This window comes from Anomaloglossus baeobatrachus, chromosome 6 (assembly GCF_048569485.1).
Source record: "Anomaloglossus baeobatrachus isolate aAnoBae1 chromosome 6, aAnoBae1.hap1, whole genome shotgun sequence".
Classification (NCBI taxonomy): domain Eukaryota; kingdom Metazoa; phylum Chordata; class Amphibia; order Anura; family Aromobatidae; genus Anomaloglossus; species Anomaloglossus baeobatrachus.
The window spans coordinates 473,852,023-473,879,983 of NC_134358.1; the positions used below are offsets into that span (position 1 = coordinate 473,852,023).

Sequence of the window (27,961 nt, forward strand, 5' to 3'; positions counted from 1 at the left end):
GGGAAGTAGGGCAACAGCAAGTGAACATGCGCATATATTTATTAAATAAAATAGTTTTTAATCTAATTGTATGAATTAATAATGACATAAAAGGTGCCCCAAAAGGGAGGGACCTCCACATTGGACATCATATATGGCTGAAAATCCTGTAAGAATACATCATAACCATAGTATACCCAAGCACTAGAACTCTAATATATAGTATATCTCTATAGAGTAAAGATACAATCAATAATCAGATGATAGTGTATATAATCAGTATTTTCTTCAGCGCTCTATTGGGAGACCCAGACGATTGGGGTATAGCTACTGCCTCCGGAGGCCACACAAAGCACTACACTAAAAAGTGCTAGGCCCCTCCCCTTCTGGCTATACCCCCCCGTGGTATCACGGGTTCTCCAGTTTTCAAGCTTTGTGCGAAGGAGGTCAGACATCCATGCATAGCTCCACAGATTTTAGTCAGCAGTAGCTGCTGACTATTTCGGATGGAAGAAAAGAGGGCCCATATAGGGCCCCCAGCATGCTCCCTTCTCACCCGTTGATGGTGTTGTAAGGTTGAGGTACCTATTGCTGGTACGGCGGCTGGAGCCCACATGCTGCTTTCCTTCCACATCCCCTGAGGGGCTCTGAGGAAGTGGGATCCTGCCGGCCTCAAAGCTCTGACGCCGGGCTCCATCCACAGACCCATTTGAACCTGCTGGATACGGAGCTGGAGTACCGTTCAGGGACATGGCCCTGCACCATTACAGGTACTCTGTGTACCCGGACACACAGACACAGCACACTCCAGACTTGCTGGGTGTGCTAGTGCGCCGGGGACAGTAAAGGGTTACAGTCACTGCAGCTTTGCTGAGTGACTTTGTGTATTGGGAACTACCGCGCCGGACGCTCCGGGAGCGGCGGCGCGGCTGGGACTTGTAGTTCGCCGGGGACTGGGCGCCGACCGCGCTTTTACGGCGGCGGCGCTTATAAATCCAGTCCCCGGCTTCTGCGGCCTAGTGCCGCTTCGTTCCCGCCCCCTCCCTGTCACTCAGGGAAGGGGACAGGCGCTGAGCAATCAGCAGCGCCGAGGGCTGGAGCCTTTTTACATGCTCCAGCCCTCTCACTGCACACTGTCGGACGCCGGATTCCCGCTCTGACTTGGGGCACGCCCACGGCCCGCCCCTCCTCACACGAGCTGGGGAAGACGCCGGCAGCCATTACTGCAGTCCGAGCTCGGACTTTCGGCAAGGCAGGACTATGGCGACCATACACCCGCTTATAGGCGGGCGGTAAGCGGCACACATAGTGCTGACCCCAATATATACTGCAGTGTGTACATGTGTATTTCTTCAGCGCTCTATTGGGAGACCCAGACGATTGGGGTACCTATTGCTGGTACAGGGGCTGGAGCCCCACATGCTGTTTTCCTTCCACATCCCCTTGTAGGGCTCTGTGGAAGTGGGATCCTGCCGGCCTCAAAGCTCTGACGCCGGGCTCCATCCACAGACCCATAGCACCTGGTGGATGCCGAGCAGGAGTACCATCAGGGACACGGCCCTGCATCATACAGGTACTCTGTGTCCCCGGCAGGCACAGACACACTCTGGGCTGGCTGGGTGTTGTAGTGCGCCGGGGACCGTAACGCTAGAGCTAGTGTTCCTACAGTTTAACTGGGGGACTTTTTTTTTTTTTTTTTTTCTGTGTTGTGGGAACACAGCGCCGACCCCCGCTGGACCGGCGGCGCTGCTGTGACTTTTAGTTCGCCGGGGACACGCCGACCGCGCTTTTACGGCGGTGGCGTTTATAAATCTAGTCCCCGGCTTTTGCGGCCTAGGACGCCGGCAGCTCCGATTCGTTCCCGCCCCCACCCTGTCAATCAGGGTAGGGGAGAGACGCTGTTTCACGGCAGCGACGAGGGCTGGAGCCTGATTTACATGCTCCAGCCCTCTCACTAGGCACAGAGGGAAGCACCACCATATCCGCAGTTCACATCCCCGGCGTAGAAAACTGGGAAGCAGACTTCCTCAGTCGCCAGGGCATGGACGCAGGGGAATGGTCCCTTCACCCGGACGTGTTTCAGGAAATCTGTCGCCGATGGGGAGTGCCGGACGTCGACCTAATGGCGTCCCGGCACAACAACAAGGTTCCGGCATTCATGGCGAGGTCGCGCGATCAAAGAGCTCTGGCGGCAGACGCATTGGTTCAAGATTGGTCGCAGTTCCGGCTCCCATACGTCTTTCCACCTCTGGCACTCTTGCCCAGAGTGTTACGCAAGATCAGATCCGATTGCAGCCGCGTCATACTCGTCGCCCCAGACTGGCCGAGGAGATCGTGGTATCCGGATCTGTGGCATCTCACGGTCGGTCGACCGTGGTCACTGCCAGACCGACCAGACTTACTGTCCCAAGGGCCGTTTTTCCATCAGAATTCTGCGGCCCTGAACCTGACTGTGTGGCCATTGAGTCCTGGATCCTAGCGTCTGCAGGATTATCTCAAGGAGTCGTAGCCACAATGAGACAAGCTAGGAAGTCAACGTCTGCTAAGATCTACCACAGAACGTGGAAGATTTTCTTATCTTGGTGCTCTGCACAGAGAGTATCCCCTTGGCCATTTGCATTGCCCACCTTTCTTTCCTTCCTGCAATCAGGGTTGGAAAAGGGCTTGTCGCTCAGCTCCCTTAAAGGGCAAGTCTCGGCACTGTCGGTGTTTTTTCAGAAGCGTCTAGCACGTCTTCCTAAGGTACGCACGTTCCTACAGGGGGTCTGTCATATTGTGCCCCCGTACAAGCGGCCGTTAGATCCATGGGATCTGAACAGAGTACTTGTTGCTCTGCAAAAGCCGCCCTTCGAGCCTCTAAAGGACGTTTCCTTTTCTCGCCTGTCACAGAAAGTGGCGTTTCTTGTCGCGATCACATCGCTTCGGCGAGTGTCTGAGCTGGCAGCTTTGTCATCCAAGGCTCCTTTCCTGGTGTTCCACCAGGACAAGGTAGTGCTGCGCCCCATTCCGGAGTTTCTCCCTAAGGTCGTATCCTCGTTTCATCTTAATCAGGATATATCCTTGCCTTCCTTTTACCCTCATCCGGTTCACCGGTATGAAAAGGACTTACGTTTGCTAGATCTGGTGAGAGCACTCAGAATCTACATTTCCCGAACGGCGCCCATGCGCCGTTCCGATGCTCTTTTTGTCCTTGTCGCTGGTCCGCGCAAGGGATTGCAGGCTTCTAAAGCCACCCTGGCTCGATGGATCAAAGAACCAATTCTAGAGGCCTACCGCTCTGCGGGGCTTCCAGTTCCTTCAGGGCTAAAAGCCCACTCAACCAGAGCCGTGGGTGCGTCCTGGGCATTACGACACCAGGCTTCGGCTCAACAGGTGTGCCAGGCAGCAACCTGGTCCAGTCTGCACACTTTCACCAAGCATTATCAGGTGCATACCTATGCTTCGGCGGATGCCAGCTTAGGTAGAAGAGTTCTGCAGGCAGCAGTGACATCCCCGTAGGGGAGGGCTGTTTTCTTGCAGCTCTAACATGAGGTATTTCTTTACCCACCCAGGGACAGCTTTTGGACGTCCCAATCGTCTGGGTCTCCCAATAGAGCGCTGAAGAAGAAGGGAATTTTGTTACTTACCGTAAATTCCTTTTCTTCTAGCTCTTATTGGGAGACCCAGCACCCGCCCTGTTGTCCTTCGGGATTTTTTTGTGGTTTGCGGGTACACATGTTGTTCATGTTGAACGGTTTTTTCGGTTCTCCGATGTTTCTCGGAGTTAATTTGTTTAAACCAGTTATTGGCTTCCTCCTTCTTGCTTTGGCACTAAAACTGGAGTACCCGTGATACCACGGGGGGGGGTATAGCCAGAAGGGGAGGGGCTTTGCACTTTTTAGTGTAGTGCTTTGTGTGGCTTCCGGAGGGCAGTAGCTATACCCCAATCGTCTGGGTCTCCCAATAAGAGCTAGAAGAAAAGGAATTTACGGTAAGTAACAAAATTCCCTTCTTTAACTGCATAGGTCGCTATATGCCCGCTTGGAGAGCGACACATCAGCAGCAGGAAAGCAGGTGTGCTAAGGCACAGGCTTTCTAGGCTGCTTGTATTGCACGTACTGAAGTGTTCATTTGTGTTTATGCTTGTATGCTATACACTGCACTGTACAGTCGCTAGTCTTAGCTATATTCTCCTGGAATGGCTAGACTACAGCAGCAGAAAACCAAGGGTGCTGGGGCACAGGTTTTTTTCTATGCTGCTTGTATTGCATGGGCTGCAGTGTGCATTTGTACTTGTGCTTGTATGCTATGCATCGCACTGTATGGTCACTCTTCTGGGCTATATTCCCCTAGATGACTAGTCTACAGCAGCAGAAGAGCAGGGGTGCCAGGGCATAGGCTTCTATGCTGCTTGTATTGCTTGTGCTGCAGTGTTCATTTGTACTTTATGCTTGTATGCTATACATTGCACTGTACGGTCACCATTCTTGGCTATATACTTCTAGATGGCTAGTCGGCAGCGGCAAAAAAGCAACACAGATTTTCAGTGCTGTTTTTACTACATGGGATGCTATTCATGACACCGTCCCATTGTGTGCATGCTCCCCTGTAGCACTTCGTCTGCCGGGGTATCTAGCACTTCATCTGCCGGGGTCTCTACTAGTCGTGGCCAAAGAAACCACCTGTCAACCCTGTCCAAGGACAGGGACGGAATTGCAGTTTCGACAGATATATTGTCATAAGATAGAGACTTGCAGTCCAGACAGGCCATGGGCAATCTTCCTGACCAACCTCATTTGGAACGGGGGGGTCCCAGGAGGACTCTCTGTATGATAAGGCAGCTCTCCAGGACTTTGATCCTGACATCGCTCTCAATCCGGATACACCGGATGGTAACGCCATACGGAATGATCCTATAGCGTCCATCAATGGAAGGTTGGATCTTTCTCCCTCAGCTCCCCCAGTGGAGGAGTCAGCTTCACAGCAGGAGAAGTCCCTTTTCAGTATCTCAAACGGATATGGAGTATTTTTCTGGCCACGCTGACTTCAGAGAAGCAGTCCAGAAACACCACGCTTACCAGATAAGCGTTTTCTCCAAACGTTTTTTAAAGATACACGTTATCCCTTTTCCCCTGACGTGGTCAAGCGCTGGACCCAGGGTCCAAAGGTGGATTCTCCAATCTCCAGGCTTGCGTCTAGAGCCATAGTTGCACTGGAGATGGGGCTTCACTTAAAGTTGCCATTCACAGACAGATGGACTCTGGTTGAAATCTGTCTAGGAGGCTATCGGCGTGTCGGTTGCCACGGCATTCACAGCCGTATAGGCAACCTAACCTGTTCAGCTGTTCTTGCGCAGCTGGCCTTGAGCACATGTACATCTGTACCGCAGAGGCGTCCGTAACCCCGCAATGTCTGCACTGCGACTTACCCTATTAAATCTGTCCTAAAAGTACAGTCGAGGTTTCGGTCCTTCCCAAGCTCGGGCAGGTCCCAATTGTCCTCGTGCAAAAGGGCTACAAAACCTCAGACGGGCTCAGATTCCGGCCGGGCTCAATCACGCCCAAGGAAGGCAGCCGGAGAAACCGCTACCAAGGCGGTCTCCTCATGACTCTCAGCTCTCTCTCTCTCTCTCCGCATCCGCGGTTGATGGCAGACTCCCCCGCCTTTGGCGACATTTAGCTGCCACAGGTCACAGACCGGTGGGTGACGGACATTGTGCTCACGTGCACAGGACAGTGTTCTGTTCTCGTCCTCCGACTCCATTATTCAGAACGGCCCCACCTCCCCACCGAGCAGATGCCCAGCAGCAGGCGGTGGACGCTCTAAGAGCAGAAGGAGTGGTGATCCCTGTCCCCCCTCAGGAACGAGGGCGAGGGTTTGTACTCCAATCTCTTTGTGGCTCCAAAACAGGACGGCTCCTTCCGTCCTGTTCTGGACCTAAAACTGCTCAACAATCATGTGCACGCCAGGCGGTTCCGGATGGAATCCCTCCGATCCGTCATTACCTCAATGTCTCGAGGAGACTTCCTTGCCTCAACAGACATCAAAGATGCCTATCTCCACGTGCCAATTGCTACGGAGCACCAACGTTTTCTACGTTTTGTGATAGGAGACGACCATCTTCAGTTCGTAGCTCTGCCATTCGGTCTGGCGACAGCCCCACGGGTGTTCACCAAGATCATGGCAGCAGTGGTAGCAGTCTTGCACTCTCAGGGACACTCGGTGATCCCTTACTTGGACGATCTACTCGTCAAAGCACCATCCCTCGAGGCATGCCAACGCAGCCTGAATGTTACGCTGGAGACTCTCCAGACTTTCGGGTGGATCATCAATTTGGCAAGGTCAAATCTGTCACCGACTCAATCACTAACGTATCTCGGCATGGAGTTTCACACTCTATCAGCGATAGTGAAGCTTCCGCTGAACAAGCAGCGTTCACTGCAGACAGAGGTGCAGTCTCTCCTTCAAGGCCAGTCGCACCCCTTAAGGCGCCTCATGCACTTCCTAGGGAAGATGGTGGCAGCCATGGAGGCAGTTCCCTTTGCGCAGTTTCATCTGCGCCAACTTCAATGGGACATTCTCCGCCAATGGGACGGGCAGTCAACCTCCCTGGACAGGAAAGTCTCCTTTTCCCAGACGGCCAAGGACTCTCTGCAATGGTGGCGTATTTCCACCTCATTGTCACAGTGAAGATCCTTCCTACCCCCATCCTGGGCAGTAGTCGCGACAGATACGAGTCTGTCAGGGTGGGGAGCAGTTTGTCTCCGCCACAGGGCTCAGGGGACGTGGACTCAGCAGGAGTCCACCCTTCAGATCAATGTTCTGGAAATCAGGGCAGGGTATCTTGCCCTACTAGCTTTCCAGCAGTGGCTAGAAAGAGCGCAGATCCGACTCCAGTCGGACAACTCCACAGTGGTGGCATACATCAACCACCAAGGAGAGACGCGCAGTCGGCAAGCCTTCCAGGAAGTCCGGCGAATCCTCATGTGGGTGGAGGACACAGCATCCACCATATCCGCAGTTCACATCCCGGGCGTAGAAAACTGGGAAGCAGACTTCCTCAGTCGCCAGGGTATGGACGCAGGGGAATGGTCCCTTCACCCGGACGTGTTTCAGGAAATCTGTCGCCGCTGGGGGGTGCCGGACGTCGACCTAATGGCGTCTCGGCACAACAACAAGGTCCCGGCATTTATGGCACGATCGCGCGATCACAGGGCTCTGGCGGCAGACGCCTTAGTGCAAGATTGGTCGCAGTTCCGGCTCCCATATGTGTTTCCACCTCTGGCAATCTTGCCCAGAGTACTGCGCAAAAATCAGATCCGATTGCAGCCGCGTCATACTCGTCGCCACAGACTGGCCGAGGAGATCGTGGTACCCGGATCTGTGGCATCTCACGGTCGGCCGACCGTGGTCACTACCAGGCCGGCCAGACTTACTGTCCCAAGGGCCGTTTTTCCATCGGAATTCTGCGGCCCTGAACCTGACCGTGTGGCCATTGAGTCCTGGATCCTAGCGTCTTCAGGATTATCCCAAGGGGTCGTTTCCACCATGAAACAGGCTAGGAAGTCCACTTCTGCTAAGATCTACCACAGAACGTGGAAGATTTTCTTAACCTGGTGCTCGGCTCAGGGAGGGTCTCCCTGGCCATTTGCATTGCCTACTTTTCTTTCCTTCCTGCAATCGGGGTTAGAAAAGGGCTTGTCGCTCGGCTCCCTTAAGGGGCAAGTCTCGGCACTATCCGTGTTTTTTTCGGAAGCGTCTAGCACGTCTTTCTAAGGTGCGCACGTTCCTACAGGGGGTCTGTCATATCGTACCCCCGTACAAGCGGCCGTTAGATCCATGGGATCTCAACAGGGTACTAGTTGCTCTCCAGAAGCCGCCTTTCGAGCCTCTGAAGGAAGTTTCATTTTCTCGCCTGTCACAGAAGGTGGCGTTTCTCGTTGCGATCACATCGCTTCGGCGAGTGTCTGAGCTGGCAGCTCTGTCATCCAAGGCTCCCTTCCTGGTGTTCCACCAGGACAAGGTAGTGCTGCGCACCATTCCGGAGTTTCTCCCTAAGGTCGTATCTTCATTTCATCTTAATCAGGATATATCCTTGCCTTCCTTTTGTCCTCATCCGGTTCACCGGTATGGAAAGGACTTACGTTTGTTAGATCTGGTGAGAGCACTCAGAATCTACTTTTCCCGCACGGCGCCCATGCGCCGTTCCGATGCATTTTTTGTCCTTGTCGCTGGTCCGCGCAAGGGGTTGCAGGCTTCTAAAGCCACCCTGGCTCGATGGATCAAAGAACCAATTGTAGAGGCCTACCGTTCTGCGGGGCTTCCGGTTCCTTCAGGGCTAAAAGCCCACTCACCCAGAGCCGTGGGTGCGTCCTGGGCATTACGACACCAGGCTTCGGCTCAACAAGTGTGCCAGGCAGCTACCTGGTCCAGTCTGCACACTTTCATCAAGCATTATCAGGTGCATACCTATGCTTCGGCGGACGCCAGCTTAGGTGGAAGAGTCCTGCAGGCGGCAGTGACACCCCCGTAGGGGAGGGCTGTTTTGCAGCTCTAACATGCGGTATTTCTTTACCCACCCAGGGACAGCTTTTGGACGTCCCAATCGTCTGGGTCTCCCAATAGAGCGCTGAAGAAGAAGGGAATTTTGTTACCGTAAATTCCTTTTCTTCTAGCTCTTATTGGGAGACCCAGCACCCGCCCTGTTGTCCTTCGGGATTTTTTTGTTGTTTGCGGGTACACATGTTGTTCATGTTGAACGGTTTTTCAGTTCTCCGATGTTACTCGGAGTTAATTTGTTTAAACCAGTTATTGGCTTTCCTCCTTCTTGCTTTGGCACTAAAACTGGAGAACCCGTGATACCACGGGGGGGTATAGCCAGAAGGGGAGGGGCCTAGCACTTTTTAGTGTAGTGCTTTGTGTGGCCTCCGGAGGCAGTAGCTATACCCCAATCGTCTGGGTCTCCCAATAAGAGCTAGAAGAAAAGGAATTTACGGTAAGTAACAAAATTCCCTTCATCCCAGTGGCTAAATATGAATGTGTGTCTCAACTAATTAAATGACTCTAAAGCTTTATTCTGGTGCAAATAGAAATATAACTGAATAGATTACCTCTTGAATAATCCAGTCTAGGTCTATACTGTAGTCAAGGTGCCCCTCCACCGTGACGCGCGTTTTGTACGACTTCCTCTTGTCACACAACTAGCTACTACAAGGACAACCCCCTTCTGATTCCACGTTTCTTCCAGCTCACAGATATCCCCCCGCTTCTAATCAGCACAGGTTTCTGTCTGCCTTTTGGCCACAGGAGCAATCAACAATAAGTGAGTGGCTGCTGCTGCACTTCCTTCCTGTTGATTAACTCATTTGTCTGAAGACAGGGAGACGGAAGCAAGCACTGATAAAACGCAGGGCTCTCTTGACATCACAACATAACGTGGACACTCTGGAACCACGCAGGCTGCAGAGGCGAGTATAGGCTTTTTAATTTTACCTGGGTGAAATGTGGAATCAGAAGGGTTTGAAATAGTAGTGGACAATCCCTCTTAAGCCCAGACCTCAAATTGGAGAATGTAATTTCTGCATGATTTTGTCAGGATCATGCAGACTGACAGGAGAAAACCTATTTTCTTTGTCGCTCTATTGGGAGACCCAGACAATTGGGGTGTATAGGCTATGCCTCCGGAGGCCGCACAAAGTATTACACTCAAGTGTAAAGCCCCTCCCCTTCTGCCTATACACCCCCCGTGCTCCCACGGGCTCCTCAGTTTTTTGCTTTGTGCGAAGGAGGTCAGACACGCACGCACAGCTCCACAGATTGGTCAGCAGCAGCTGCTGACCATGTCGGATGGAAGAAAAGTGGGCCCATATAGAGCCCCCAGCATGCTCCCTTCTCACCCCACTCTTGTCGGTGGTGTTGTAAGGTTGAGGTATCCATTGCGGGTACGGAGGCTGGAGCCCACATGCTGTTTTCCTTCCCCATCCCCCTCAGGGCTCTGGGTGAAGTGGGATCCTATCGGTCTCCAGGCACTGAGACCGTGCTTCGTCCACAACTCCTGTGGAGCCTGCTGGATCGGAGCCGGGTACCGTTCAGGGACATGGCCCTGCTACGTGGAGGTACTCTGTATCCCTATGGGGACCGCGCACAGCACACTTCAGCTTTGCTGGGTGTGCTAGTGCACCGGGCTGCGGCGCTGACCGGGTTGAAATGTGCCATTACACACTCAGCGTTGCTGAGTGTGTTTATGTATAGGGACTGCCGCGCTGACCGCCGCTGCCACGGAACACTGCGGCGCGGCTGGGACTTGTAGTGCACCAGGGACTTTCACGCCGGCCGCGCTTTTACGGCGGCCGCGTTTATTACTAGAGTCCCCGGCTTTTTGCGGCCTAGTTTCCTTTCCTCCCGCCCACAGCCCTGTCAGGCAGGGGAAGGGCGGGACTCTGCACAGAACGAGCAGCACTGAGGGCTGGAGCATGCTTTGCATACTCCACCCCTCTCACTGTGCACAGTGCGGGCACCTGTTCCCGCACTTTCTGGGTCACGCCCACGGCTCCCTCCTCTCCTCAGCACGCCGGCAGCCATTCCTGTCAGCGCCTCGGACGCTGCAGAGGGGGACAAAGTCTGGGAGACCCAGGCAGGGACTCTGGTGGCCTCACAACCGCGTTAGGCGGGTGGTAGGCAGCACCTGTGTTGCTAGCCCCATTGTGCTGTAGTGTAACATTATATGTTTATGGTATATGTTTTACACTGTATGGTGCACAGCTGATTTCTGGCTATTTACCCTATTGTGTTACTCAGGGAAGATAATAGCATGGCGCCCACGAAAGGCAGGGGTGCCAAAACACAGGCTTATTATGTTGCCTGCGCCGCATGTACGACCCCGCTACCGGCAGGGTCCACTGACCCTCATTGTGTGCGCTGTTCGGCCCCTGTGGCACCTACTCAGCCGGAGCCTCTGATAAGAGGGGCCCAGGGGGAGCCACCTGCTAACACTGTTCAGGTGACGGGGACGGAGTTTGCAAAACTCTCTGAGACTATGGCTAAGATACTAGAAGCCTTGCAGTCCAGGCCGGTATCTCAGCACAGGGACTCTGTTGAATCTTTGTTCCCTGGCCCACCTCAGCTAGACCAACAATGTCCTCCAGGGGTATCTCATGGACCCCAGGCTGAGGGTTCTGACACAGACCCCAGCCCCCGACCGACTAAGTGAGCTCGCTTAGATTTTCCCTGGACATCATATTGTGCAGGGTCTCAGAGGGGGGAATCTCTGGTTGATGATGCGGAGACAGCTGATCAGGATTCTGATCCTGAGGCCGCTCTCAATCTTGATACTCCGGACGGGGACGCCATAGTGAACGACCTTATTGCGTCCATCAATCGTATGTTGGATATTTCTCCCTCAGCTCCTCCGGTGGAGGAGTCAGCTTCTCAGCAGGAGAAATTCCGTTTCAGGTTTCCCAAGCGTACACCGAGTATGTTTCTGGACCACTCTGATTTCAGAGAGGCAGTCCAGAATCACCATGCTTGTCCAGATAAGCGTTTTTTCTAAGCGCCTTAAGGATACACGTTATCCCTTTCCCCCTGACGTGGTCAAAAGTTGGGCTCAGTGTCCCAAAGTGGATCCTCCAATCTCCAGACTGGTAGCTACATCCATACTTGCAGTGGAAGATACTTCACTCGAAGATGCCACTGACAGGCAGATGGAACTCTGGTTGAAATCCATCTATGAGGCGATCTGCGCTTCTTTTGCCCCAGCGTTCGCAGCCGTATGGGCGCTACAAGCTATCTCAGCAGGTCAAGCGCAAATTGACGCAGCCATACGCACGTCCGCGCCACAGGTGGCGTCCATAACCACTCAGACGTCGGCATTTGCGTCTTACGCTATTAATGCTGTCCCGGACTCTGAGAGCCGTACGGCGGTTGCAGCCGCCAATTCGGTGGTACTCCGCAGGGCCTTGTGGCTACGGGAATGGAAGGCAGATTCTGTTTCCAAAAAGCGATTAACCAGTTTGCCAATTTCTGGCGACCGATTGTTTGGCGAGCGTTCGGATGAAATCATCAAAAAATCCAAGGGAAAGGATACATCCTTACCCCAGCCCAAACCGAACATACCCCAACAGAGGAAGGGGCAGTCGAGCTGTCGGTCCTTTCGGGGCGCGGGCAGGTCCCAATTCTCGTCCAAAAGGCCTCAGAAAGATCAAAGGAACTCTGACGCATGGCAGTCTAAGTCACGTCCTAAAAAGGCCACCGGAGATGCCGCTACCAAAGCGGCTTCCTCATGACTTTCGGCCTCCTCACTCCGCATCTTCGGTCGGTGGCAGGCTCTCCCGCTTTTGCGACGCCTGGCAGCAACGGGTAAAAGACCGTTGGGTGAGAGACATTCTGTCTCACGGTTACAACATAGAGTTCACCTCTCGTCCCCCGACTCGATTCTTCAGGGAAGGAGTGGTGATCCCTGTTCCTCTTCAGCAACAGGGCCAAGGTTTTTACTCCAACTTGTTTGTGGTCCCAAAGAAGGACGGGTCCTTCCGTCCTGTCCTGGACCTGAAACTTCTCAACAAACACGTAACGACCAGGCGGTTCCGGATGGAATCCATGCGCTCTGTCATCGCCTCAATGTCCCAAGGAGATTTCCTTGCATCGATCGATATCAAAGATGCTTATCTCCACGTACCGATTGCTTCAGAGCACCAGCGCTTCTTGCGCGTCGCCATGAAAACGAACACCTGCAGTTCGTGGCACTGCCGTTCGGCCTGGCAACAGCCCCACGGGTTTTCACCAAGGTTATGACTACTGTGGTAGCGGTCCTCCACTCTCAGGGTCACTCGGTGATCCCTTACTTGGACGATCTGCTGATCAAGGCACCCTCTCAAGAGGCATGCCAACACAGCCTCGACGCTACCCTGGAGACTCTCCAGAGTTTCGGGTGGATCATCAATTTTCCAAAGTCAAATCTGACACCGGCCCAATCGCTCACATACCTTGGCATGGAGTTTTCATACCCTCTCAGCGATAGTGAAGCTTCCGCTGATCAAGCAGCGGTCACTACAGACAGGGGTACAATCTCTCCTTCAAGGCCAGTCACACCCCTTGAGGCGCCTCATGCACTTCCTGGGGAAGATGGTGGCAGCAATGGAGGCAGTTCCTTTCGCGCAGTTTCACCTGCGTCCTCTTCAATGGGACATCCTACGCAAATGGGACAGGAAGCCGACGTCCATCGACAGGAACGTCTCCCTCTCTCAGGCAACCAAAGCTTCCCTTCGGTGGTGGCTTCTTCCCACTTCATTATCGAAGGGGAAATCCTTCCTACCCCCATCCTGGGAGGTGGTTACGACGGACGCGAGTCTGTCAGGGTGGGGAGCGGTTTTTCTCCACCACAAGGCTCAGGGTACGTGGACCCAGCAAGAGTCCTCGCTTCAGATCAATGTTCTGGATATACGGGCAGTATATCTTGCCCTGAAAGCGTTCCAGCAGTGGCTGGAAAGCAAGCAAATCAGAATTCAGTCGGACAATTCCACAGCGGTGGCATACATCAACCACCAAGGCGGCACACGCAGTCGGCAAGCCTTCCAGGAAGTCCGGCGGATCTTGATGTGGGTGGAAGCCACGGTCTCCACCATCTCTGCAGTTCACTTCCAGGCGTGGAAAACTGGGAAGCAGATTATCTCAGTCGCCAGGGCATGGACGCAGGGAAATGGTCCCTTCACCCGGACGTGTTTCAGGAGATCTGTTGCCGCTGGGGGTGCCGGACGTCAACCTCATGGCGTCCCGGCACAACAACACGGTACCAACGTTCATGGCACGGTCTCAAGATCCCAGAGCTCTGGCGGCAGATGCCTTAGTTCAGGACTGGTCGCAGTTTCAGCTCCCTTATGTGTTTCCTCCGCTGGCACTGTTGCCCAGAGTGTTACGCAAGATCAGGGCCGTCTGCCGCCGCGTCATCCTCGTCGCTACAGACTGGCCGAGGCGGTCGTGGGACCCGGATCTGTGGCATCTCACGGTCGGTCAACCGTGGGCACTACCAGACCGACCAGACTTGCTATCTCAAGGGCCGTTTTTCCTCTGAATCCTGCGGCCCTCAACCTGACTGTGTGGCCATTGAGTCCTGGATCCTAGCGTCTTCAGGGTTATCTCAAGACGTCATTGCCACTATGAGACAGACTAGGAAACCAACGTCCACCAAGATCTACCACAGGACGTGGAAAATTTTCCTGTCGCGGTGCTCTGATCAGGGTTTTTCTCCCTGGCCTTTTGCCTTGCTCACTTTTCTGTCCTTCCTTCAATCTGGACTGGAAAAGGGTTTGTCGCTCGGCTCCCTTAAGGGACAAGTCTCAGCGCTCTGTGTTTTTCCAGAAGCGCCTAGCCAGACTTCCACAGGTACGCACGTTCCTGCAGGGGGTTTGTCACATCGTTCCTCCTTACAAGCGGCCGTTAGAACCTTGGGATCTGAACAGGGTGCTGCTGGTTCTTCAAGAAACCACCATTCGAGCCAATGAGAGATATTTCTCTCTCACGCCTTTCGCAGAAAGTGGTTTTTCTAGTAGCAGTCACTTCACTTCGGAGAGTGTCTGAGCTAGCAGCGCTGTCATGCAAAGCCCCTTTTCCTGGTTTTTCACCAGGACAAGGTGGTTCGGCGTCCGGTTCCGGAATTTCTCCCTAAGGTGGTATCCCCCTTTCATCTCAATCAGGATATCTCCTTACCTTCTTTTTGTCCTCATCCAGTTCACCAATGTGAAAAGGATTTGCACTTGTTAGATCTGGTGAGAGCACTCAGACTCTACTTTTCTCGTACGGCGCCCCTGCGCCGCTCGGATGCACTCTTTGTCCTTGTCGCTGGCCAGCGTAAAGGGTCACAGGCTTCCAAATCAACCTTGGCTCGGTGGATCAAGGAGCCAATTCTCGAAGCCTACTGTTCGGCTGGGCTTCCGGTTCCCTCAGGGCTGAAGGCCCATTCTACCAGAGCCGTGGGCGCCTCCTGGGCGTTGAGGCACCAGGCTACGGCTCAGCAGGTGTGTCAGGCGGCTACCTGGTCGAGCCTGCACACTTTCACGAAACACTATCAGGTGCATACCTATGCTTCGGCGGATGCCAGCATAGGCAGACGAGTCCTTCAGGTGGCGGTTGCCCACCTGTAGGAAGGGGCCGTTTTACGGCTCTATTATGAGGTATTATTTTACCCACCCAGGGATTGCTTTTGGACATCCCAATTGTCTGGGTCTCCCAATAGAGCGACAAAGAAGAAGGGAATTTTGTTTACTTACCGTAAATTCCTTTTCTTCTAGCTCTAATTGGGAGACCCAGCACCCGCCCCTGTTTTTTTGTGTACACATGTTGTTCATGTTGAATGGTTTCAGTTCTCCGATATTCCTTCGGATTGAATCTACTTTAAATCAGTTTATAATTTTTTCCTCCTTCTTGCTTTTGCACCCAAACTGAGGAGCCCGTGGGAGCACGGGGGGTGTATAGGCAGAAGGGGAGGGGCTTAACACTTTTGAGTGTAATACTTTGTGCGGGCTCCGGAGGCATAGCCTATACACCCCAATTGTCTGGGTCTCCCAATTAGAGCTAGAAGAAAAGGAATTTACGGTAAGTAAACAAAATTCCCTTCTTCTTGTGTAAGTAATGTCTCTGCAAATTAAACTTTGCTTACATCTGATTTGTCGCCTTAGGAAATTACGGTGGTGGTGGTGGCGGCGGTGGAGGAAGCTATAATGAGTTTGGAAACTACAACCAACAATCATCAAATTACGGCCCAATGAAGAGCGGCGGTAACTTCGGTGGCAGCAGGAGCATGGGCGGACCATATGGTGGCGGTAAGCTGCAAACATTTGTGATTGGCACCACTTAGAGATCTGTCTCTTGCTTGTCACCCTCTAGTATAGACCAGAGGGGCGTGGCTGTTAGCTTTGGCTTCCTGTGTGTAGCAGACTATACACATTTCTGTAATCTGCCATTAGTTTTGAGAGTGGCCGGCCAGGCATGGTTTCCTTTTTGGGATTATAGATAACTTATCTGGGATGTGCCTCTTCTGCTCCCCTTGGATGGGGTTATTGGTGAATTGACTCATGGAAATTGGATCTGTGCACAGTTAAATCATCCTTATTGAGGACCGACAAAAGGGGCTGAACACTTGGGCCCCATCACTTAACATCAGTTAATTGATCAGTGATTGTCTACTGGTACCTAGACCCACTGATGAAGACTTCTGTTTTGTTTTTTTTTTGTTTTTTTTTTTCCGGGCAGATGTATTGTATTGCTGCCCATGTATGTCAGTATTTTAGAGAGGTTAAAGGGGTTATATGGCTTATTTTGACTTTTTTTTTTTTTTTTTATTTCCCTATTGGGCAACATTGGGGCAGGTAAGTAGATAGTGACCACTTACCTGCCCTGCTATCAGCCCCTCTCCCCCGGCTCAGAGTGGTCATGTGACCGCTCCTGCCACGATTTTGCTGCTTCCGGTCATTTCATGTCAACATGGGCAGGACTATGTTGACATGCAAATCTGGGAACAGCATGTTGCCGCCTTGCTGGGCTGGTACAGTGCGTGAGTCCCCGCCCCCTTCTATGCACCCTCCCACACATTCCCCCGCACCCGTACCTCCCCCGGCACTGCTGTGGACCCGTGAGCTGAGGGGAGGGGCCTGGAGGCGGCTGCCCACGGTGTCGCCGCCAGAACCGGGCCCCCTGCTCAGGATCGTGCATTTCAAATGTACCAGCATCACAGATGCCGATATATTTGAAAGCGCTGATGAGAGGGAGCGCTTCTTCTCATCACTGTCTGTGTCTGACAGTTCAGGACAGCGGTGACGTCACTACTGTGCTGATATGTCCAGACCAGACAGCGGACGAATGTGCAGGAGCGGCGGGGACCGAGGACGGGTAAGTATGCACTCCCTACATGTGTTCCCTATGCGGGTATAGGGGTCGTTGCAGAACGATGGGGGGGGGGGCTCGGTACAGAACGCAGTGTGTAGTTGGGGGGGGAGGGTTGCAGAGCCGTGTGTGTGTGTGTGTGTGTGTGTGTGTGTGTGTGTGTGTGTGTGTGTGTGTGTGTGTGGTGGTAGTGGTGCAAAGCCAGATGTGGCGGGGGGGTGTGTAGAGCCAGGTGGGGGGGGGGGGGGTGTGCGCAGAGCCAGATGGGGTGGTGGTGGTGGGGTTGCGGAGCCAGATGGGGGGGGGGGGGGGGTGCAGAGCCAGATGGGGTGAGGCGGGGGGGTGCAGAGCCCGATGTGGTGGTGGTGCAGAGCCAGATGGGGTGGGGGTGGTGGTGGGGTTGCAGAGCCAGATGTGGGGGTGCGCAGAGCCAGATGTGGTGGTGGGGGGGTGCGCAGAGCCAGATGTGGTGGTGGGGGGTGCGCAGAGCCAGATGTGGTGGTGGGGGGGTGCGCAGAGCCAGATGTGGTGGTGGGGGGTGCGCAGAGCCAGATGTGGTGGTGGTGGTGGGGGGGTGCGCAGAGCCTGGTGGGGGTGGGGGGGGGGGGGGGTGCGCAGAGCCTGGTGGGGGGGGGGGGGGGGGTGCGCAGAGCCAGATGTGGTGGGGGGGGGGGGTGCGCAGAGCCAGATGTGGTGGGGGGGGTGCGCAGAGCCAGATGTGGTGGGGGGGGGGGTGCGCAGAGCCAGATGTGGTGGTGGTGGGGGGTGCGCAGAGCCAGATGTGGTGGTGGTGGGGGGTGCGCAGAGCCAGATGTGGTGGGGGGGTGCGCAGAGCCAGATGTGGTGGGGGGGGGGGGTGTGCAGAGCCGGGTGGGGTGGGGTGTGCAGAGCCAGATGGGGTGGGGGGGGGTGTGCAGAGCCGGGTGGGGGGGGGGGGGGTGTGCAGAGCCGGGTGGGGTGGGGGGGTGTGCAGAGCCAGATGGGGTGGGGTGCAGAGCCAGATGGGGTGGTGCGGCTGCAGAGCCAGATGGGGGGGTGCGGGCGCAGAGCCCGATGTGGGGGGGTGCGCAGAGCCCGATGTGGGGGGGAGGGTGCGCAGAGCCCGATGTGGGGGGGAGGGTGCGCAGAGCCCGATGTGGTGGTGGTGCAGAGCCAGATGGGGTGGTGGTGGGGTTGCAGAGCCAGATGTGGTGGTGGGGGGTGCGCAGAGCCAGATGTGGTGGTGGGGGGGGTGCGCAGAGCCAGATGGGGTGGTGGGGTTGCGGAGCCAGATGGGGGGGGTGTGCAGAGCCAGATGGGGTGGTGGTGGTGGGGTTGCGGAGCCAGATGGGGGGGTGTGCAGAGCAGAGCCAGATGTGGGGGGGGGGGGGGGGGTGCAGAGCCAGATGGGGTGAGGCGGGGGGGTGCAGAGCCCGATGTGGTGGTGGTGCAGAGCCAGATGGGGTGGGGGTGGTGGTGGGGTGCGCAGAGCCAGATGTGGTGGTGGGGGGTGCGCAGAGCCAGATGTGGTGGTGGGGGGTGCGCAGAGCCAGATGTGGTGGTGGGGGGTGCGCAGAGCCAGATGTGGTGGTGGGGGGTGCGCAGAGCCAGATGTGGTGGTGGTGGGGGTGCGCAGAGCCAGATGTGGTGGTGGGGGGGGGGGGTGCGCAGAGCCAGATGTGGTGGTGGGGGGGGGGGTGCGCAGAGCCAGATGTGGTGGTGGGGGGGGGGGTGCGCAGAGCCAGATGTGGTGGTGGGGGGGGGGGTGCGCAGAGCCAGATGTGGTGGTGGGGGGGGGGGGTGCGCAGAGCCAGATGTGGTGGTGGGGGGGGGGTGCGCAGAGCCAGATGTGGTGGTGGGGGGGGGGTGCGCAGAGCCAGATGTGGTGGTGGGGGGGGTGCGCAGAGCCAGATGTGGTGGTGGGGGGTGCGCAGATTCAGATGTGGTGGTGGGGGGTGCGCAGAGCCAGATGTGGTGGTGGGGGGGTGCGCAGAGCCAGATGTGGTGGTGGGGGGTGCGCAGAGCCAGATGTGGTGGTGGGGGGGGGGGTGCGCAGAGCCAGATGTGGTGGTGGGGGGGTGCGCAGAGCCAGATGTGGTGGTGGGGGGGGTGCGCAGAGCCAGATGTGGTGGTGGGGGGGGGGGGTGCGCAGAGCCAGATGTGGTGGGGGGGGGGGGGGGTGTGCAGAGCCGGGTGGGGGGGGGGGGTGTGCAGAGCCAGATGGGGTGGGGGGGGGGGGTGTGCAGAGCCAGATGGGGTGGGGGGGGGGGGTGTGCAGAGCCAGATGGGGTGGGGGGGGGGGGTGCGCAGAGCCAGATGTGGTGGTGGGGGGGGGGTGCGCAGAGCCAGATGTGGTGGTGGGGGGGGGGGTGCGCAGAGCCAGATGTGGTGGTGGGGGGGGGGGGTGCGCAGAGCCAGATGTGGTGGTGGGGGGGGGGGGGTGCGCAGAGCCAGATGTGGTGGTGGGGGGGGGGTGCGCAGAGCCAGATGTGGTGGTGGGGGGGGGGTGCGCAGAGCCAGATGTGGTGGTGGGGGGGTGCGCAGAGCCAGATGTGGTGGTGGGGGGTGCGCAGATTCAGATGTGGTGGTGGGGGGTGCGCAGAGCCAGATGTGGTGGTGGGGGGGTGCGCAGAGCCAGATGTGGTGGTGGGGGGGTGCGCAGAGCCAGATGTGGTGGTGGGGGGGGGGGTGCGCAGAGCCAGATGTGGTGGTGGGGGGTGCGCAGAGCCAGATGTGGTGGTGGGGGGTGCGCAGAGCCAGATGTGGTGGTGGGGGGGTGCGCAGAGCCAGATGTGGTGGTGGGGGGGGGGTGCGCAGAGCCAGATGTGGTGGGGGGGGGGGTGTGCAGAGCCAGATGTGGTGGGGGGGGGGTGTGCAGAGCCGGGTGGGGTGGGGGGGGGGGGTGTGCAGAGCCAGATGGGGTGGGGGGGGGGGGTGTGCAGAGCCAGATGGGGTGGGGGGGGGGGTGTGCAGAGCCAGATGGGGGGGTGCGGGTGCAGAGCCAGATGGGGGGGTGCGGGTGCAGAGCCAGATGGGGGGGGGTGCGGGTGCAGAGCCAGATGGGGGGGGTGCGCAGAGCCAGATGGGGGGGGGGGGTGCGCGCAGAGCCAGATGGGGGGGGGGGGGTGTGCAGAGCCAGATGGGGTGGGGGGGGGGTGTGCAGAGCCAGATGGGGTGGGGGGGGGGGGTGTGCAGAGCCAGATGGGGTGGGGGGGGGGGTGTGCAGAGCCAGATGGGGGGGTGCGGGTGCAGAGCCAGATGGGGGGGGTGCGCAGAGCCAGATGTGGGGGGGGGGTGCGCAGAGCCAGATGTGGGGGGGGGGGTGCGCAGAGCCAGATGTGGGGGGGGGGGGGGGGTGCGCAGAGCCAGATGTGGGGGGGGGGGTGCGCAGAGCCAGATGTGGGGGGGGGGGGTGCGCAGAGCCAGATGTGGGGGGGGGGGGTGCGCAGAGCCCGATGTGGGGGGGGGGGGTGCAGAGCCCGATGTGGGGGGGGAGGGGGTGCAGAGCCCGATGTGGGGGGGGAGGGTGCGCAGAGCCAGATGTGGGGGGGGGCGGCGCAGAGCCAGATGGGGGGGGGGGGGGCGCAGAGCCAGATGTGGGGGGGGGGGGGGTGCAGAGCCAGATGGGGTGGGGCGGGGGGGGGGGGTGCAGAGCCAGATGGGGTGGGGCGGGGGGGGGGGGGGGTGCAGAGCCCGATGTGGGGGGGGGAGGGGGTGCAGAGCCCGATGTGGGGGGGGGAGGGGGTGCAGAGCCCGATGTGGGGGGGGAGGGGGTGCAGAGCCCGATGTGGGGGGGGAGGGGGTGCAGAGCCCGATGTGGGGGGGGAGGGGGTGCAGAGCCCGATGTGGGGGGGGAGGGGGTGTGTGGGGTGCAGAGCCCGATGTGGTGTGGTGGGGGGGGGGGTGTGCAGAGCCCGATGTGGGGCTGTTATTTCCAATGCTGTAGTGATAACAGGTCAGTGCTGGGCAGAATACGGAATGGAATGTGTGTGTGCAGGGGGCGGGGCTGGACACAGGGGCCGGGCGGTGACAGCTGTGACTGAGGTTTAGCACAGGAAGTGGTCAGTGCTGGAGCTGAATGTAAACAAAGAGCTGCAGGGAATAAAATGATAATTCAAGAGGAACAAAAGTTAGAAAACAAAAAATAACAATGTAGGGGTGTTTTATGACAATACAGCACAGATTAGCTTAACAAAAATTTTTGAGTTTGTCGGACAACTCCTTTTTAAGTGTTATAATCATATTCTAGGAAACTATGGTCCTGGAGGTGGAGGTGGAGGCGGAGGAAGCAGCGGTGGATATGGAGGGAGAAATCGCTACTAACTTTCCATAATAGCCTTCTGGGTAAGCCAGGTTTCTCACTGGGCACTGTAGCTGTAATTTTATTTTTTTTCATATAAACACATTCAGTTAGCTACAGGCTAAGCTTATCAGGATAGTATTGTCTTTTACTTGGCTAGATGGATCATATCATAACCTATTCTTTTTACTCTTTACTTCTGTTGAAACAGGCTTCACTGTATAAATAGGAGAGGATGAGAGCCCAGAGGTAACGCAGCTGCAGGTTATCGAGATTACAAAGTTTTTCGAGATTACAAAGTTTTTCGAGATTACAAAGTTTTAAGGAGTCATTATCTCAGTCATGCATAGAACATGCAGTGATATGACAGAAGACACCAGAGCAGATGCAGAGAGCCATTTTGTGAATGGATTGGAATATATTTAATTACTTTACCTTACAATGGAGGAAGGACTTTAAAATCTGCCTTTGAGACAGTTTACTAGGTTTTTAATTGTTTCTTTGTAGTGGTCTTTGTAAAGAGTGCAGCAGCATTCCATTTTGATAATGTTCATTTTTTAAGTTCCAAGTAACGTGAACCTTTTTTTAAGATTTCTGAACAGTTCAAAACTAGCCAGGATCATGGTGTAATTTGAGACTTCATTTTCCCTTTAAAGTTTCAGTGTGTGTATAGTTAAGCTGTTGTACACTTTCATTTAATAAAATAATTCGAAAGGAAATCTTGTCTATAGATGTATGCCTTTTGTCATGCCACAAGGACAGGAATAGCCATGAGTATCGTGTTCCCTTTCTGTTCAGTGTTTGTGTTTTGCAAGTCTTAAGGAGAAAAGTATTTAGATAACGAAGGGGATCTCTGCAAAGAGAAGCTCCTGTTTAGATCTTTTAGATGCAGCTGCTTCTTCCATGGCAAGTAAAAGGCGATATTTCCTGCGAGGTACTCAACCCAGAGACACAGGTCTAGTACAAGAGAAGCCTTGAGAGCGACTTCTAAGTTCAGTCTTTATACACTGAGCTAAAGTTCTGGAAAAAAGTTTGTGCTACACTAGATTAAGGATGTCTGCGAAAGCTGAGGGGGTAGAGCAAAGTAGTGCTAAGCTTCAGTTAAACCTCTGTAGGTAAGATCCTATTTTCTTTTATTTAAACAGATGATTGAGTTTACAGTATAGTTAATGTTTTAGCTTTTAACCATTTCTCATTTTTAAAATCTAATATAACCAATTGCAAAATTCTTAGTTCGGTTTTTCTTTTGCTGGAATTCTAGCAGTGGCTTGAAAATGGACAACCAGTTTACACAGACTGACCTATGTCTCAGCCAGTGGAATAGTATACATCTGAATGCGGCCCAAATTCTGGAATTACAGGCTGTCGCAGGTAAATTAATGTTTCTCTGACGCCTCATTGGGGAACACAATGTTTTCAGCATGCAATTTTTAATAGCCTCGTGCACTTGGACCCTGCATTGGCTCACCATGTTAAGTGAGGTGCATGATTTCCAATGGTAACTCCCTTGAAGCCTAAGCATCTGAGACACACCTGCTTGGTGTGATGCTAAGCATGATAGCGTAAAACTGCTGCTTACTCATGGTGCATATGGTAATGTCTCCATTAATGGCTGCAAGGTTTCACTGGTAAATCCCCAGCACAATTACATGACCTTTTAAGTGGAGATTACACTTTGTGGCTAACAGGTATGTAAATATGCGAACATGGTTTGCAAATGACAGGGTGAAAGCAGATCGATTGTTAATAGTTGAACTGTGATCTAATATTTTTATGTATAACTGCATGGTCGTTAAATGGGTTTTCTTCGGCGCTCTATTGGAAGACCCAGACGATTGGGTGTATAGCACTGCCTCCGGAGGCCACACAAAGCAATTACACTAAAAAGTGTAAGGCCCCTCCCCTTCTGGCTATACACCCCCAGTGGGATCACTGGCTCACCAGTTTTCTGCTTTGTGCGAAGGAGGTCAGACATCCACGCATAGCTCCACTGTTTGTAGTCAGCAGTAGCTGCTGGCTCTATCGGATGGAAGAAAAGAGGGCCCATATAGGGCCCCCAGCATGCTCCCTTCTCACCCGCGGTGGTGCTTGTAAGGTTGAGGTACCTATTGCTGGTACAGAGGCTGGAGCCCACATGCTGTTTTCCTTCCACATCCCCTGGAGGGCTCTGTGGAAGTGGGATCTTGCCGGCCCCCAAGCCCTGGGGCCGGGCTCCATCCACAGACCCATAGAACCTGCTGGATTGGGAGCGGGAGTGCCGTTCAGGGACATGGCCCTGCAACTTTCAGGTACTCTGTGTCCCCGGCAGGCACGGACACTCTCAGGGCTTGCTGAGCGTTGTAGTGCGCCGGGGACAGTGGCGCTGTACGCTGGGGGTTAGGTCACTGCAGCTTTGCTGAGTGACGTTGTGTGTTGGGAACTACTGCGCCGACCGCTCCTGGAGCGGCGGCGCAGCTGCGACTTGTGGTGCGCCGGGGGCTTTGCGCCGACCGCGCTTTTACGGCGGCGGCGCTTCTAACTTTAGCCCCCGGCTTCTGCGGCCTAGCGCCGCTTCGTTCCCGCCCCCACCCTGTCAATCAGGGTAGGGGAGAGACGCTGCTCAATGGCAGCGCCGAGGGCTGGAGCTTTATTTACATGCTCCAGCCCTCTCACTAGGCACAGGGGGAAGCAGACTTCCCGCTCTTCGTCGGTGTACGCCCAGGGCCCGCCCCCCCTCTCCACAAGGACGCCGGCAGCCATTACACATGCGATCTGGCTGGGGAAAGGCAGCAGGCTCTGGGAGACCCAGACTAGAGGGATTTCTGGCGACCACACACCGCTCCTAAGCGGGCGGTAAGCTGCACAGTAGTGCTGGCCCCACTAGTGCCTCAGTGATATATTAGTGTACTTTTTTCTTGGTACCATATATATATTTAGTTGCACTGTAAGGTCGCTTCTTGGCTGGACACCCTGTACTGCTCTGAGGAGGCAGCAACATGTCATCCGCAAAACGCAAGGCTGCCAAGGCACGGGCTGTGTGCACTGTTTGTACTGCATGTGGGGCTGATCTACCGGCAGGCTCCAATGATTCACATTGTGTGCAATGTTCAGTCCCAGTGGCACTTCGTCAGCCAGAGCCTATTGTGGTGGTAGCCCAGGCAGAGACGCCTGTGAACCCTGCCCCGGTGACGGGGACAGACTTTGCAGTGTTTGCTGATAAAATGTCTGAGGCTATGACAAAAATCCTGGAGACCTTGCAGGCCAGGCCAGTTCCTCAGACCATGGACACTGCTGTGGCTATGCTCTCTGGTCCCCCTCAGTTGGAACTAATCCGTACTTCAAGGGGGTCTCAAGCATCACAAGCTGAAGTCTCTGACTCAGATGACAGTCCCAGGCAGCCTAAGCGAGCTCGCTGGGAGAGACCCTCGACGTCATCACACTGCTCAGGGTCTCAGCGAGAAGAGTCTCTCTGTGATGAGACTGAGGACGGTGATCAGGATTCTAATCCTGAGGCCCCTCTCAATCTGGATGCCCCTGATGGTGACGCCATGGTTAATGACCTTATATCGGCGATTAATAGACTGTTGGATATTTCTTCAGCGCTCTATTGGGAGACCCAGACGATTGGGGTATAGCTACTGCCCTCTGGAGGCCACACAAAGCACTACATTAAAAGTGCAAGGCCCCTCCCCCTCTGGCTATACCCCCCCCGTGGTATCACGGGTTCTCCAGTTTTAGCTTTGTGTGCGAAGGAGGTCAGACATTCCATGCATAGCTCCACAGATTTTAGTCAGCAGTAGCTGCTGACTGTTTCGGATGGAAGAAAAGAGGACACATATAGTGTCCCCAGCATGCTCCCTTCTCACCCCTGGATGGTGTTGTAAGGTTGAGGTACCTATTGCTGGTACAGGGCTGGAGCCTGACATGCTGTTTTTCCTTCCACATCCCCTGGTAGGGCTCTGTGGAAGTGGGATCCTGCCGGCCTCTCAGCTCTGATGCCGGGCTCCATCCACAGACCCATTAGAACCTGATGGAGACGGAGCAGGAGTACGATCAGGGACAGGCCCTGCATCATACAGGTACTCTGTGTCCCCGGCAGGCACAGACACACTCCGGGCTGGCTGGGTGTTGTAGTGCGCCGGGGACCGCAACGTGGAGTTGGTGTCCCTACAGATTACTGGGGGATTGTTTGTGTTTGGGAACGCAGCGCCGACCCCCTCTGGACCGGGCGGCGCTGCTGTGACTTGTGGTGCGCCGGGGATCCGCCGTCCGCGCTTTTACGGCGGCGGCGGTTATAAATTTAGTCCCCGGCTTTTTGGGCCTAGGACGCCGGCAGCTCCGTTTCGTTCCCGCCCCCACCCTGTCATTCAGGGTAGGGGAGAGACGCTGTTCGCTAGCAGCGACGAGGGCTGGAGCCTGTTTTACATGCTCCAGCCCTCTCACTTGGCACAGAGGGAAGCAGGCTTCCCGCTCTTGGCCAGGAACGCCCAGGGCCCGCCCCCCTTCCTCTCTCGAGACGCCGGCAGCCATTACATGCATGCCTGGCTGGAGGAAGGACGCAAGGCTCTGGGAGACCTGGACTAGGGGCTATCTGGCGACCACACACCCGCTTTTTAAGCGGGCGGTAAGCGATTTTTCTGTGCTGGTCCCTCTAGTGCCTCACTGTGTATCAGTGTACTGGGTACAGATATATAGATATTGTATTTCTTGCACTGTGAGGTGCGCTTCTGGCTGCATATCCCAGATCGCTCTGTGGAAGCAGCAACATGTCATCCTCAAAACGCAAGGCGGCCAAGGCAAAAAGGGCTGTGTATACTGCGTGTGCTGCATGTGGGGCTAATCTACCAGCAGGCTCCGATGACCCCCATTGTGTGCAATGCTCCGACCCGGTGCTGCTTCGCCAGCCGGAGTCGGGAGAGGTAGCGACCCAGGCTGAGACGCTTGTAAGTTCTGCCCCGGTGACAGGGACGGACTTGGCAGTTTTTGCAGATAACATGTCTGTATCTATGGCAAAAATCCTTGAAACCTTGCAATCTATGCATGGGGTTCAGTCCCTGGGCACGGCGAGGCCTCTGTCCTCAGGTCCCCCTTACTTGGAATGTATCCAGCCCACAGGGGGGTCCCCGGCTTCACAGGCCGAGGATTATGACTCAGATGATGGCCCCAGCCACCCTAAGCGAGCTCGCTGGGAAAGACCCTCGACGTCTTCACACTGCTCAGGGTCTCAGCGCAATCAGTCTCCCTGTGATGTGTCTGATGAGAGTGATCAGGAATCCACTCCTGGAACCCCTCTCAACCTGGATACCCCGGATGGGGATGCCATGGTAAACGACCTTATCTCAGCCATCAATAGGCTGTTGGATATTTCTCCCCCAGCCCCTTCAGCAGAAGAGGCGGCTGCGGAGCAGGAAAAGTTTCGTTTCCTTTATCCCAAGCGTAAATTGAGTGCTTTGTTAGATCACTCTGACTTCAGAGAATCAATCCAGAAGCACGACGCTCACCCAGAAAGGCGTTTCTCTAAACGATCTAAAGATACGCGTTTCCCTTTCCCACCTGAGGTGGTCAAGCGCTGGACACAGTGTCCAAAGGTAGACCCCCCGATTTCCAAACTTGCAGCTAGATCCATAGTTGCAGTGGAGGATGGCGCTTCACTTAAAGATGCCAATGACAGACAGATGGACCTTTGGTTAAAATCTGTCTATGAAGCTATCGGCGCGTCGTTTGCTCCGGCATTCGCAGCCGTATGGGCACTCCAGGCTATTTCAGCTGGCTTAGCAAAAGTGGATGCTATCATGCATCCAGCAGTGCCGCAAGTGGCGCACCTTACCACGCAGATGTCGGCGTTTGCGTCTTACGCTATCAATGCGGTCCTAGAATCTACCAGTCGCACCTCAATGGCGTCCGCCAATTCGGTAGTTTTGCGCAGAGCCTTGTGGTTAAAGGACTGGAAAGCAGATGCTGGTTCCAAAAAATGTTTAACCAGTTTGCCTTTGTCTAGAGATAGACTGTTTGGCGAGCCATTGGCTGACATCATTAAGCAGTCCAAGGGTAAAGACTCCTCTTTACCACAACCCAGAACATCCAAACCTCAGCAGAAAAAGTGGCAGCAGAGGTTTCAGTCCTTTCGAGGTTCGGGCAAGACACCATTTACCTCGTCCAAAGGGACTCAGAGGACGCAAAGAAACTCAGATTCGTGGCGGACTCACACACGCCCCAAGAAAGCAAATGGAGGTACCGCTTCCAAAGCGGCTACCTCATGACTTCCAGCCCCCCCCCTCCGCATCGCCGGTCGGGGGCAGGCTCTCCCGCTTTTCCGGCATTTGGATGTCACAGGTCAAAGACCGGTGGGTGACGGACATTTTGTCTCGCGGGTACAGAATCGAGTTCAATTCTCGTCCTCCAGCTCGGTTCTTCAGAACCTCCCCACGTCCAGACCGAGCAGATGCTCTGCTGCAGGCGGTGGACTCCCTAAAAGCGGAAGGAGTGGTTATCCCAGTCCCTCCTCAGGAACAAGGGCAAGGGTTTTACTCCAATCTCTTTGTGGTTCCAAAAAAGGACGGCTCGTTCCGTCCTGTTCTGGACCTAAAACGGCTCAACAAACATGTGCACGCCAGGAGGTTCCGGATGGAAACCCTCCGCTCTGTCATTGCCTCAATGTCCAGAGGAGACTTCCTTGCCTCAATAGACATCAAAGATGCTTATCTCCACGTGCCAATTGCTACAGAACATCAACGTTTTCTACGTTTTGTGATAGGAGACGACCATTTTCAGTTCGTAGCTCTTCCATTTGGTCTGGCGACAGCCCCACGGGTCTTCACCAAGGTCATGGTGGCGGTGGTAGCAGTCTTGCACTCTCAGGGACACTCGGTGATC

The 27,961-nt window shown here is 55.2% G+C and overlaps 1 protein-coding gene across 2 annotated transcripts in view; it reads left to right on the top strand.

The window, feature by feature from the left end:
- HNRNPA2B1 (heterogeneous nuclear ribonucleoprotein A2/B1) overlaps window positions 1-27,961 on the top strand; it is an 84,454-nt gene that overhangs the window by 28,618 nt on the left and 27,875 nt on the right. The window contains exons 9-11 of one of the 2 annotated variants that reach the window (XR_012724373.1): window positions 15,627-15,770; window positions 21,059-21,153; window positions 22,371-22,480. Coding sequence is in view for 1 of the 2 variants with exons in the window: in XM_075315348.1 (XP_075171463.1) it covers window positions 15,627-15,770; window positions 21,059-21,132 (218 nt within the window). In the remaining variant the exon portion in view is untranslated. Of the gene's footprint in view, window positions 1-15,626; window positions 15,771-21,058; window positions 21,154-21,320; window positions 21,829-22,370; window positions 22,481-27,961 lie in introns of those variants that run through there. The other variant, XM_075315348.1, reaches the window with a different exon arrangement.